Here is a 13,741-nt window from a genome sequence, read left to right on the forward strand (position 1 = left end):
CGTGTCTCTTCTGCCAGGTGAGGACACAAAGAAAAGACAGCCGGCTATGAACCAGGAAGCAGGTCCTCACCAGACATCGACTCTGCAGACACCTGATCTGGGACTTCCAGCCTCCAGAATTGTGAGAAATACATTTCTGTTGTTTATAAGCCGTCCAGTCCATGGTATTTGTTCTACTGGCTCAAATAGACTAAGAAATGTACCAAAACAAAATTCCAACCACTGAAACAGACACTCTTTTTAATAATGGCAGTTCATAACCTGGGTGAGTTCTTCAAGATCACATGGGGAACTTTTCAAAATATACATGCCAAGGCTCCAAGCCTGATTTTTCTAATACAGTAAGTCTGAAACTGGAGTCCTAGAAGGCAGATTTTGAAAAAGATTTTTACTCTAAGTCTCCATTAACAGTATGAAATGTTTATATTTACATTATAAATTATAATTATAGCCACCAATAAATAAACTAATTAACTTGTATGGAGGTAGAGATCTTATTCTGAGACTCTTCTTTGAGAATGTTATTCTATTTGTTTACCCATTTTGAGATGATGCTTCTCACAAAGTGGACGTTAGTCTTTGTACTAAAATCAGAGCAGATCTTGCTCAAGTATTTTTACTGCGAAACTTGTGGGTTTTAAATACAATTAAGCCCTGGCTGGTTTGGCTCAGCAGTTGGAGCGTCAGCCAGCAGACCAGTGAGTCCTGGGTTCAGTTCCTGCTAAGGGCATGTACCTCAGTTGCAGTCTGTCCCCGGCCCCCGTTGGGGTTGTGTGGGTGGCAACCACTCAATGTGCCTCTCTCGCATCAATGTTTCTCTCTCTCCTTCCCACTCTATCTGAGGATAAATGCAAAAATGTCCTCAGGTGCCCTGGCCGGTTTGGCTCAGCAGTTAGAGCGTCGGCCTGCGGTCCTGAGGGACCCGGGTTCGGTTCCCGCTAAGGGCACGTACCTCGGTTGCAGTTTGTCCCCGGCCCTGGTCGGTTGTGCGGGTGGCAGCCACTCGATGTGTTCCTTTCACATCGATGTTTCTCTCTCTCTCTCTGTTCCTCTCTCTCCCTCCCACTCTACCTGAACAAAAAATGAAAAAAATGTCCTCGGGTGAGGATAAAAAAAAAAAAAAAAAAAAATGTCCTCAGGTGAGAAAAAAAAAAAAAAGTAAATACAATTAAATATTTTAAATACCCCTTACAATGCTATATATCCAAAAATCAAATACTTTTGACTAATTATTAGTATTAGAGCCAACTGTTAAGTGAAAGCAAATATAATTCTATGGTGCAGCAAGCAATGAAAATATATTTCATTAAATAGAAACCACAAGAAAATGTAAACACAACATAAGGCCATAACTATCTGAATCAAAAGTTTCTCTAATCAAATAAAACTTTGTTCTGCTACAAAGTTGTACAATTATATCTACCTGAGCTTTGAGGCTGTTCTTACCAAACATATCTGGTTACCAGACTAGTGGGTTTTCACTGGAGTTTCTTTTTTTAATTTCTGGAAATATTTTCAATATATTTTTAGATTGCCTGAATTACTTTTCTTCTTAAAATCTTATTTCCTTCTCACTCTGGCCTGTTTGGCTCAGCGGTTAGAGTGTCGGCCTGCAGTCCAGAGAGTCCCGGGTTTGGTTCCCACTAAGGGCACGTACCTCGGTTGCAGTTTGTCCCTGACCCCGGTTGGGTCATGCAGGAGGCAGCCACTCAATGTGTCCCTCTCACATCGATGTTTCTCTCTCTCTCTCTCCCTCCCAATCTATCTAAACAACAATGGGAAAATGTCCTTGGGTGAGGATTAAAAAAAAAAATCTTATTCCCTTCTCTTTTATATGAGAAATGGAGAGCGGGCTGGTGGTGTGGCATGCATTCAGGGTCGTTACCATGCCAGCGGCGGGCCTCCGACATGTCCTGCACGGCCTGCAAGCGGGCCCGCCCGTCATCCGACCGACTCCTTCTCAGGAGCAGCCACACAGCACACTCGTGATCTTCCACATCAGCGGCACCGAGAGTGTCTGAAAGAAAGGGGAGGCAACGTGAGTGACGCAAACAGCTGAAACACTTTATCCTCCCATTTATTCAATGTGGTCATTTATAAATATTTGAAATCTATAAATATTTGAAATCTATTTCCAGGTATTGAAAATAACTGATATGTTCATTCTCAGTTCTGTCATATTATGTTTTTATGTTTACTGTGTGTATTATCTATGTGTTTTTATTTTATATACTATGTTGCTTTCACTATGTGGTCTTTTTTTTTCTCTTTTTCCCTAAAAAACTTTTCATTATAAAAAACGTCAAACAACCCTGGCTGGTGTGGCTCGGTTGAGCACTGTCCCATGTACCAAAAAGTTACCAGTTCGATTCCCAATCAGGGCACATATCCAGGTTGCAGTCTCGATCCCCAGTAGGGGGTGTGCAAGAGGCAGTCAATTGATGTTTCTCTCTCACACTGATGTTTCTCTCTCTCTCTCTCCCTTCCTCTATCTCTAAAAAAAATCTTTAAAAAGAGAGATCTGGTCAGCTCTTTTACAGCTAGCTCCACACTGCAGAGTTGCTGGCTGTGAAATTTACATGTCTGATGCAATATTCTCATTATGAGAAAGCATGGAAGAGATTTCTTAACAAATTTTACATTTTGAAGAGGGTATATTTAGTCTCAATATTTATTTACAAATATCTAACAATACATCCTCAGAGATAGAAGGAAAAACCTATTCAGGTATCAAGCCTTAAAAAATTAAATATAGACCAAGAGAATACTGTTACTCAATTCTTCACTGCTCTAGTAGATGTTAGTACATGAAATGGAAAAATACCTTAGGTAGACCACTGAATGACTTTCAGGACACTGATCAGGATTCTCAGTTAAATATTTGACACTTACCAGCAAACGGACCCCGTAGTATCTTAGCTGAGGTTGCCAGCACTCTTCTTACTGCTTTGTGAAGTTCTTTTCTTGCCTGGTAGGTGAGCCCTGAAGCGATTACAAGTTTAAATAACACCAAATATGTACTCTTAATGCCAAGCTCCAATACTTCCAAGAAAAATATAAACTAAACTCCAGGTTTGTTTGTTCTAACTCTTTTTTTAATCCTCACTGAGGACATTTTTCCATTTTTGTTCAGATAGGGTGGGTGTGACAGAGAGGAAGAGACAGAGAGAGAGAGAAACATCAATGTGAAAGAAACACATCGAGTGGCTGCCTCTCACACAACCCCAACCAGGGCTGGGGAGGAATCACAACCAAGGTATGTGCCCTTGACCGGAATCGAACCTGCAAATCATTGGTCCACGGGCCAACGCTCTAACCGCTGAGCTAAACCGGTCAGGGATAAACTCCAGGTTTTTAAAAATATATATATAAAATAGCATCTTTCTGTTTTTACAAACAGAAACAAAACAAAACAAAACAAAACAAAAATAAACACATTAAACCTAACGAAAATTCTCATATACAACACATTCATGAAAATGTTCCTTAAAAATAGTCCCTCTCAAGCCTGGACGGTGTGGCTCAGTGGTTGAGCATCGATCCATGCACCAAGAGGTCACCGGTTCAATTCCTGGTCAGGACACACACCCAGGTTGTGGGCCAAATCCCCAGTGGGGATGCAGGAGGCGGCCAATTGACGTTCTCTCTCATCAATGTTTCTATCTCTCCCTCTCCCTTCCTCTCTCTCTAAAATCAATAAAGAAAATAAATAAATAAAATAGTCCCTCTCAAACTAAAATTTAGAGATGTCACTGAGATTAAGCTTCACTATGTAGGTAAATTATAAACTATAAAAATTATCTGTGTAATTGAAATTATGACACCATAAAAGCATGTTGAAACACAGGAAGGTGAAGTAACAATAAATACCAACAGCTTGTAGAGGGAGCAGTAGAACCTGCCCCACTCAGGGATCACAATGTACTAGCAGGCATGGCTATTCTGGCTGACAGTGCAGGAACATGCAGCTTCGAGTCAAGTGTGTGATTCACCAGACTACCCACGTCTTGATGAAAAGATACTCCTCTGCTCTAAAATTTCAGGTTCACCAAGCAATCATCGGATTACTAGTTAGGTTTCCAAGTGACCTAACTATGGAGCAGAGGCATGTTTTAACCAGTAAAAACAGGTTTTCTAGCCTTTATGACAGATTTTTTTCCCCTCTGTAAATAAGTTTGTATTCATATTTATAAATGCATCTCATTAGTGTGCATAATGAATCCCTTAAATTAGAAATATCTCTGAGTTAAGTGACAAAATCATGTTTTATGTTTGCCAAACTGAGGGCCAGCCTCTGAACCGATGGTCCCCACTCAGGTGTGAAGCCCCAAGTTTAGACTAAAGCAGCTGGCGAGCCTTCACTACCCCTAGTTATAGGAGATCTGCAAACGGGTTAAATATGGATGTCCAAAGTTCGGTCTTCAACTAACTCTTCAGGAACTTGGTTCTCACAGGGTCTGACGATTCTTAGAGTGAGCAGAACCTACCTTATTTATACTGTGTTTTAAATTCAATAACTAGCTTCCATTTTTCACAAAAATGGGATTACTTCATCATAAACTTACCATGATTTTCTCTTTTATCTAAAGAAACTGTGTGTAGATATATATATGACTTCATTTTTTCTCTTTCTACCACTTGAGTATCTAATGTCAAAGACTTCTTCAGGGCCAGAACTTCATATGTAAGAAATAATGAACCTCTTAAAGAGAAACAAAAATTCATCATAAATATATGATCTAAATGTAACACAAAAGTCACTCTTTTATTAAGCTTTAGTTAACTTTTCTTTCTTTTTATTGGGAAACATACATACAGTAATGTGCATATAGCATGTATTACACACACTATATATATATATAAAATATATGTATATAGGTATACATGTTTCAGTTTAATAAATAATAATAAATAGCTACATTACCATATCCAGACACAAAAACAGAACTCTAACAGTAAGTACCCGAGAGCCCAGTGTGTCCCTTCCTAAACCCGACTCACTCTCTGATCTCTATAATTATTATTCTGACCTTATTATAATAGTAGCCTTGCTTTTCTTCAGTGTGCCACCTACACATGCAATCCTTAAACAAGTTCTGTCTGCCTGTAAACTTCACAGGAATGGGATTACACTGTATGTATTCTTCTCTTCAACCGTTTGTGAGATTCATCCACGCTGTGGCATGCATCTGGAGTTCATGCATTTATACTTTCCTGTGGTTGTGATTCATCCCCTCTATGAATATACCACAACTTACTTTTCCATTCGACCACAGATGGGCACTTAGGGAATTTGTAGTTTGGGGCTATTACAAACAACACAGTTACACATCACACCCATGTGCACTACACACGTGTTTATGTTCCTCTAGGGTACACATCTAGAAGCAGAATTACAGACTTCCTGATGGCATATACATTGTCCAACTTCACTAGATAATGCCAAACTGTTGTTCCAAAAAGATTAGTCAATTTGTGCTCAATCACCAACATATGAAAGTTTCTCTTCTCCTAAACTTATACTTAAAGTCGGTTTTTAAATGTGACCTACCACCTTGTTTGTTGTGTACCCCTAGGTGAAGGTTTTTATCCGGAACCAGATGGACCTGCACACTCCCTCTATCCAGACACAAAGGCCGGATTCAGAGCTTAGTAACGTTAGTTATACTGAGCCCTCTCCTGAACTTCCTACCCTAAAGCAAGCAGGTAAGACAGAAAGGCCGACACTGGCTGGCACCAGAGGAGGAAAGAGAAGAGTCCTCTTCTCTCTCGGAGATCTATCTGAGCAGCCAAAACCAGCCAATGTATTCAGTATTTTTATCCTGCTTTCTATGAAAGACAAAATCCTTTACTGAAAATCATGTGATTAATTTCCACTCTATAACAAAGAAACTGCATTACAAAAATGAGTACTCATTTATCTTTGGCCGGGAATAAGTCCAAGGGAAAAATCATCTAAATATGGTTTGCCTGACCTTACAGTATCATAAAGAAATGTATGTATTTGGATAAAATGTCAAATATATCTCCTTTATCATTTTAGCACCTAAGAGCTGATTTTGTACTTATACTTGTAAAAAGGAATATTAACAAAAACTCTAGAGCAGTATTTGGTATGCATTTAACATACATCCCCCCGCCCCCCCAAAAAAAGGGAAAGAAAAGAGAATGAAAATATAATGTTCAGACAGAGAGTTACTCCATTCACTAAGCAAGAGTCTGAAATAGCATGAGATGGGAGATGTCAATCTATTCCTCTTCTCAGTCAGCCTCATTTTCCCTTCATGAGAGCTTTATGGTGATTTACAGGATTTTCAAGAATAATTTTGACTGTAGTCGATTTTTACATTCACCCACTTTAGAACCCGAGACAAGATGTGATTGTAGGTGTGTGAAAGCTGCCTAGTGAGTCCTGCTTGTGCGTGCCAAGTGCCAGGTGGGCAGAATCCAATTGTACATTGGACCAAGAGAAACCAACATCAGAAGGTAAAGTAACCGGAGCGATACGACACTGAAATGATAGAACCAGTGATTAACCAGTGATGAGTCCACCTAATTCCAAAATCTACACCCTTCTCACTCCCCCACGCTACCTGTAAATCACTTCCATTGAGATTTCAAATAATAGAATAATGAAGCCAATCTCACTGTTGACACTTACCCTAAAATAAGTGATCCAGTAAACTTTATTATATTTCCTGTAAAGAAAAAAAGTCAAAGTGTTTCATTTCATTTTAAAAACGTGACAAGAAATAGGCATATTTAGATAAGAAGTTGTTGATATTTTTCCATTAATATAATCAATTTCTATCAACACAAGGTTTACTATCCACAGATACAAACAAATGAACCAATAAGCACTGGGTACAAAGACATAACCTGTATCTCACACTCCTTCTCCCCTTCTCCCACCACTTCTGCCATCCCTGCCCAATCAGCAGAGGCTCTAGTTCCCACTGTGCTGCTGGTACTGCCAGGCCCACAGCGTGTCCACTGAATGCAGGGAGCTAACCTCCCTTCTGACTCCTTCTAGTTCACGACCAATTAAATGAAGGAATAGGGATAATTCTCCCAACCACTACTAAGACTATGTTGAGGGATTGTGTTTGTCTATTGGGGGTACAAAAGGACTCCTTCCATGGTAATTATGTTACAATTGGTGGTTAAGCATGTGGATAGCCCCCTTTTAAATACATGTTACATTCTACAAGTTGACTTGTAATTTCTCTGTTCAGAACTTGGAAAACATTTCTTTCAATATTTTTACAAAAAACCTAGCCCTGGCCAGTTTGGCTCAGTTAAAGCATTGGACCACAGGCCAAAGAGTCGTGGGTTCAATTCTGGTACAAGGCACATACCAAGGTTGCAGTTCAGTCCCCAGCCCTGGTCAGGGTTGTGTGGGAGGCAGCAAGTCTCTATCACATTGATGTTTCTTTCTTTCTCTCTTTCTCTTTCTTTCTCTCTCTCTCTCTCTCTCTCTTCCCCCCTCCCCCCCTTCCCTCTCACTCTAAAGAAATCAATAAAGAAAAAATATTTTAAAAAAAAAAGACATAAACAAATCTCAGATTTATCATGGGTTAGATAAGTTTTTGTGGACCACCCTGGAAACAGGTTACTGTTTCTGTAAGAAAATATTACTGTTGAAACTGTACTCACGGATATCTTTCCAGTATGTGTTGCTTTTTGGAGGAGGAGTTGAGGTTCCTATTCTTCTACAACAGATGACACAATAAGCAGCCAGGGACATTCTGTGTATCAGAACAATTATAACAAATTTAGTTTCACATCTAATTAAAAACATTTCTTTTAATCCTAAGAACATGTCATAGTCACAGTGGATTGTCCACAGAGTTAGATTTTCCAAGACCAGGAAAAAAACTTTTAATTAAAAAAATATATATTTCTCCCTTAAAAACTTATTAGAATCTTTTGCTAGTACTTTGGTTATTCTTCAAACTGTGTCCAATTATGCACAATGATTAGTAGGAAACTGGAAAACACAGGTTATTAATCAGAATATCAATATAGAAATTTGCCCTGGCTGAGTGGTTCACCTGGTTGGAGCATCATCCCATGCACCAAAAGGTTGCAGGTGAGATTCCCAGTCAGGGCACATAGCTAGGTAGGGGCACATATGGGAGGCAATTGATGTTTCTCTCTCACATCAATATTTCCCTCTCTCAAAAATAATAATAATAATATGGGAGGCAATTGATGTTTCTCTCTCACATCAATATTTCTCTCTCAATAATAATAATAATAATTTTAAAAAGAACATCAATATAGCCCTGGCCGGTTTGGCTCAGCGGTGAGAGCGTCGGCCTGCGGTCCTGAGAGACCCGGGTTCGGTTCCCGCTAAGGGCATGTACCTCGGTTGCAGTTTGTCCCCGGCCCTGGTCGGTCGTGCGGGTGGCAGCCACTCGATGTGTTCCTTTCACATCTATGTTTCTCTCTCTCTCTCTCTCTTCCTCTCTCTCCCTCCCACTCTACCTGAACAAAAAAATGGGAAAATGTCCTCAGGTGAGGATAAAAAAAAAAAGGAATATCAATACAGAAAAATTTTTAATTTTAATGTTTTTAAAAATATATATATATATATATATATATATATATATGTGTGTGTGTGTGTGTGTGTGTGTGCGTGTATGTAGATACTCATATTTATCTTCGATGGCTGAAGGCCCTACAGAAATGAAAAGCAACTCTGAGTTAAAGATCTACTTAGGACCCATGGAAGCATTTGGCTTTTCCCCAGCTCCTTCAGGATGGTCCCCAACACTGTTTAAAATCTTTGACACTTGTCCATTGTTGACGCCCTATCAAAGGAGAAATGTTGCTCCACCACTTCACTAAGTAAAGATGATCTAAACACGATGCAACGGTTTCTAGAACAACTCAATATTCTAGAATCACATCAAATTATCTTTGAATGAGACAGTTTTTTTCTTTCTCTTGGGGGATTCACGTGGAAAATGGTACTTTGGTTCAACACATAAAAACCTAGCAGCTTTATAGAGATTAGTGGGAAATGACTTGACATACACGTTACCTGTGAGAGATAACACAGAATAAAAAGCTTTAAAACATTTTCTTTTGATTCCAGTACATCAACTAATGACTTTAAAAAACTAGTTTAAGCAACAGGTAAACTTGTAAAGGTCACTGTTTTAAAGGTCTGTATTCTAGATCTCAATCTTTTCACTTTCATCGGAACCTTGACTCATTATCTGTCTACTTTTCTCTTCTCAATCTTCACACACTTGTCCCCCTAAATACTGGATGCCCAATGTGTCCCCATCAAAACACAAAAACAACTGGAAATAAAAAAAACCTCCGTGGATCCAAGTACCCTCCAGCCACTGCCTCTTCTCTCACTTCCCTTTGTAAGAGTCTTTCTCCAACGTGTCTTCTTCCCAAAACTGAAACAGCACTCCCAGAAGTCACCAGTGACATCTTTGTTGTTAAATCCACTTTTCAGTCATCTTGCTTTGTCTGAAGCATATGACTCTCTCCTTCTCGCCTCCTCTAGCTACTATGCTGTCTTCTAATTTCACTCTCACATTTCTGGCTAATCCATCCCATTATTCATTCCACATACCAGGGGCAGAAACTTGAGCTGTGAAGAAGGCGGAGCAGCAGCTCCTTGCCCTTACTGAGCTTACAGCTGGCTCAGCTGCTGCCATCTGGCCCTTAAATATTAGTGTTCAGGTGGGTTCCACCCGTGTTCCTCTTTCTCATGCTACACTCTCGGGCTGAGTAATTTCACTGTTTTCCTCACAATCACAGACACCGCTAAGTTTATGATTTCCAAATCTCTGTAACTAACCCAGGTCTCTCTGCTAAGCTTCAGACACACATATCCAGCTGCCTAATGCACATTTCCACTTTGAAGCACCACAAACACCTAAAATCCAGAATGTCTAAAGTCAAATCATCATACCATTGAAAATAAATATCCCCAAACCATTTATTACTAGCTAGTTAAGATCTTGGTTTATGAGGAGTTACTTCTAGTCTATTTATGGACAATTTCATTCCACTGGTCAATTTGTCTAACCCTGCCTCAATGCTATAACATGTTTTTAATTCCTCTACCTTTAAAACAAGCCTTGACAGCTTTTAGAGTGAGCACTCCTCACCCCCATTCTTTTCAGGATTATCTCAGCTACTGGGGTTTTTATTGAAACTGAACTGAATTCACAGATTCACTTGGGGAGAACTGATATTATATGGAGTCCAACCATTCATGAAAAGTATATTGCCAAGTCATATTTTAGATCATTTGTAATTTTCTTCACTAAAGTCATGTATGTTTTTGTTTCTTCCTTTCAGGAAAAAATCTCAAATGCATACAAATGCAGACAGAATAATAAAATGAACCCCATCAATCTGCTTCAAAAATTTCAACACATGCCAATCTTGTTTCTTCTATACCTGCTTGATCCAACTGGACTTCTACGTGAGAGACATTTCCTGTATCTGCACCACTAGTACAAAAATGTGCTAGTGTGATTTAGGGGTTAAAAAGTTTTATCTTATTTAGTTTTAATTAACTTTAACCTAAATAGCCACATATGATTAGTGGTTATCGTATTGAACAGTGAGATCTATATCATGACCCATATTCACTTTCCACCACCACCACACTCCATTATTCTGAAGCAAATCCATAATGTCATATCATTCAACTGTAAATGCTTTAGTATATCGCCTAAAAAAAATTCACCACCACCCTAGCCAGTTTTGCTCAGTGGTTAGAGTGTCGGCCTTCAGACCAATGAGTCCCGGATCCCATTCCAGTCACGGGCACGTACCTCAGTTGCAGTTCGTCCCCGGCCCTGGTCGGGTCATGCAGGAGGCAACCAGTCGATGTGTCTCTCTCACACTGGTGTTTTTCTCTCTCCCCCATCTCTCCCTTCCTCCCACTCTATCTGATGATAAATGGAAAAATATCCTCAAGTGAGGATAAAAAAAAAAAACCACCACTATGTCCAAAAGAATAAATAATTACATAATATCACCAATTATCTAATGAATGTTTCAATTATTTCATAAACCTGTTTTGCACTATTGGTTTGTTGGAATCAGGATCTAAACAAGGTCCACACATTGGATTCGGTTGATAATGTGCCTCTTTTTTAGAATCATTATTTCTATAATTACTAGTTTATTCAGATTTTCTTTCTTCTTGAATTAGTTTTGATAACATCTGTTTTTCAAGAAAATGGGCATTTAAGTTTTCAAAATGATTACCATAAAGTTGTACATACTATTCCTATGTTGTTAATCCTCACCCAAAGATATTTTTTCCATTGATTTTTAGAGAGAATGGAAGTGAGGGAGGAAAGGGGGAAGGTGGTAAGGGGTAGAGAGAGTAGGGGGATCAATTAGTTACCTCCTTCCTGAATACGCCCCAAATGCATGCGCCCCAACTGGGCTGGGGATCGAACCTGAAACCCAGGTTCGTGCCCTTGACTGGGAATTGAACCTGCTGACACTCTAACCACTGAGCAACACTGGCCAGGGCTCCTATTTTTATTTATTTTTATTGATCTGAGAGGGAGAGGGAGAGATAGAAACATCAATGAGAGAGAACATCAACTGGCTGCCTCCTGCATGCCCCCCACTGGGGATTTGGCCCACAAGCTGGGCATATGCCCTGATGGAGAATTGAACCAACGACCTCATGGTGCATGGGTCGATGCTCAACCACTAAGCCATACCAGCAGGGCTATGATTTTTAATCCCTAAGATTGTGTACTTTTTTTTTTTATAGCACTGTTTGTTTGTGCCTCTTTTTTTTTACTTTTGCTGTCCTAGAAGTTTACTAGTAGAAAAATGTATTATTATTTTTTTTATCATCTATTTGCTTTGCCTGTGATCTCTACTTTGTTTTGTTTTGTTTTCCATTTTTGTTCTTTAGGTTCACCCTGTCCTTTTCCTAACTTTTTCAATAACGATAAACTAATATAGCATTTTTTGCTCTTCCATAAATTAACTTACAACTATAAATTCCCATCTAAGTTTTGCTTCACCTAAATTTCACAAATCATGATTTTTCCACTGTGATTTCCTCTAAATCCATAGATTGTTTAGGATTGTTTTTAGTTTCCAAACGTATAAAATTTCTAATCTTTTTGTTGTGCTATATGGCATAGATTCTTTGGCATTGTGGCTAGAATTTAGTATATCCATTATATCAGGCTTTTCATTGTGTTAAACGTTTCTATAGCCTTACTAATTTCTGTCTGCACAATCTACCAGTACCTGAGAGAGCCTTTTAAATTTTTTTCGTCTAGGACTTTGCATTTGTCAACTTCCCCTTACAGCTGTCCATTATTTATTTAGATTATTTAATCTAGGGACTCTGAAGGCCATTTCTGACACCATCTAACCAAAGTAGCTCTTCTGATCACACTAGCACACCACCACCACTTGAAACTTTCTTAACTGATTTCAGTGTCTCTCTGCCTTCACTGTAATTAGTTGTCTGTTTACCATTGCAAACCCAGCATCTAGACTAATGTCTAGCATATATTTGGTGCACAAAAATGTTTAATGAATAACTGAATGGAGGTTTTTAAATCCGGATGATTCCGAGAAACTGGAAGAGAAGCAGGTTTGAAGTGAGGATGAAAGATGAGAACCAGTCCAGTTTTAGAGGAGGCCTTTAGGGTACTGACAGGTCATTAATGTGCAGGCCTCAGGACAGCACCTGGAGCACAAGAGTGGCGGGAGGTTCAATGTGATGGAACTGCAGAGATGGCCAAGAAAGAGAATGCATGCAAGAACAAAAAAAGCAAAGAAAAGGTACTTGAGAAGGACTATACTTAGAAGCAGATTAAAGAGAGAGCGCGGGCGCCCACAACAGTGATGGAAACCAACGGGAGGGAAAGGAGTTGAGGAACAGGAAAAGGGAATTAAATGAAGGGCTGGGTTCATAAATCATTTAAATACACGAAGTAAAATACAGCATGAGCTCAACTGGGGAAGTACAATTTAACCTAAGGAACAGAAAGCATGAACCTCATATCTCACTGGTTAAAAAAGAAGAGAAGACTCTGTTATAATACAGACCAGAGTCTAGAGAAGAGATTACTTTTAGAACCTTCTGGGGTCTCTCGGATTAAAATGACCGGTCCTGGGTTTAGAGACCGATCAGCTGGTTGGATGTATTCAACCTCCCGGGTCAGAGCTGGAATGTGAGGTCTGGAAGGTTCCAGTTTGAATGGAGACTGTTTCGTCCTCCCGGTTACCAGCATTTCGTCACTCCCGGATGCGCCCGCGCTGATGGCACCCGCCGTGCTCGTCGGGGCTCGGAGAGGAAGCAGAGAAGGGCGCCGACCGGGAAAGAGTGGGCTGCCACGGCTGCGAGAGAGGCCCTCACGCCCGGCACAGGGTCAGCGGGTCAGTCGAGGGCCGCCCGTCCACGCGGGGGCGCCCCGGCCGCTCCCCAGCCGAGCTCCGGCGCCACCCGCCCAGTAGTCCGCTTTGCCCGGCTTCACTGACGCCCTCGCCCGCCCCCAGGAGCCCGGGCGCCCCGTCCTACCTGCCGGCACATGGACTTGGCCGGCCCGCAGGATCTCACCGAGGATCGGATCAGGAAGGAGACCCCCTTTCCGACTGCGCGGAGCCCGCGCCCTCCACCCCACGGCGGGCGGCACGTAACCCCGCCCCCAGCGCTCCCTGCCCCGCCCCCTCGCTCCTCCCGTCCCCGCCTCCATCCATAATGGGGTCGCCG

At 40.6% G+C, this 13,741-nt stretch overlaps 1 protein-coding gene across 1 annotated transcript in view; it reads right to left on the reverse strand.

Moving 5' to 3' along the window:
* The window catches only part of SERAC1 (serine active site containing 1), a 36,525-nt gene extending 22,876 nt beyond the window's left edge, over window positions 1-13,649 (reverse strand). Inside the window, exons 1-6 of the mRNA XM_036247848.1 lie at window positions 13,550-13,649; window positions 7,657-7,748; window positions 6,662-6,698; window positions 4,566-4,702; window positions 2,893-2,982; window positions 1,886-2,017 (exon numbers count right to left, since the gene is read on the reverse strand). Coding sequence (XP_036103741.1) covers window positions 1,886-2,017; window positions 2,893-2,982; window positions 4,566-4,702; window positions 6,662-6,698; window positions 7,657-7,747 — 487 coding nt within the window. The 5' untranslated portion in view covers window position 7,748; window positions 13,550-13,649. The remainder of the gene's footprint in view (window positions 1-1,885; window positions 2,018-2,892; window positions 2,983-4,565; window positions 4,703-6,661; window positions 6,699-7,656; window positions 7,749-13,549) is intronic.
* Window positions 13,650-13,741: the final 92 nt, after the last annotated feature.

This window comes from Molossus molossus, unplaced genomic scaffold, assembly GCF_014108415.1.
Source record: "Molossus molossus isolate mMolMol1 unplaced genomic scaffold, mMolMol1.p scaffold_m16_p_8, whole genome shotgun sequence".
NCBI lineage: Eukaryota > Metazoa > Chordata > Mammalia > Chiroptera > Molossidae > Molossus > Molossus molossus.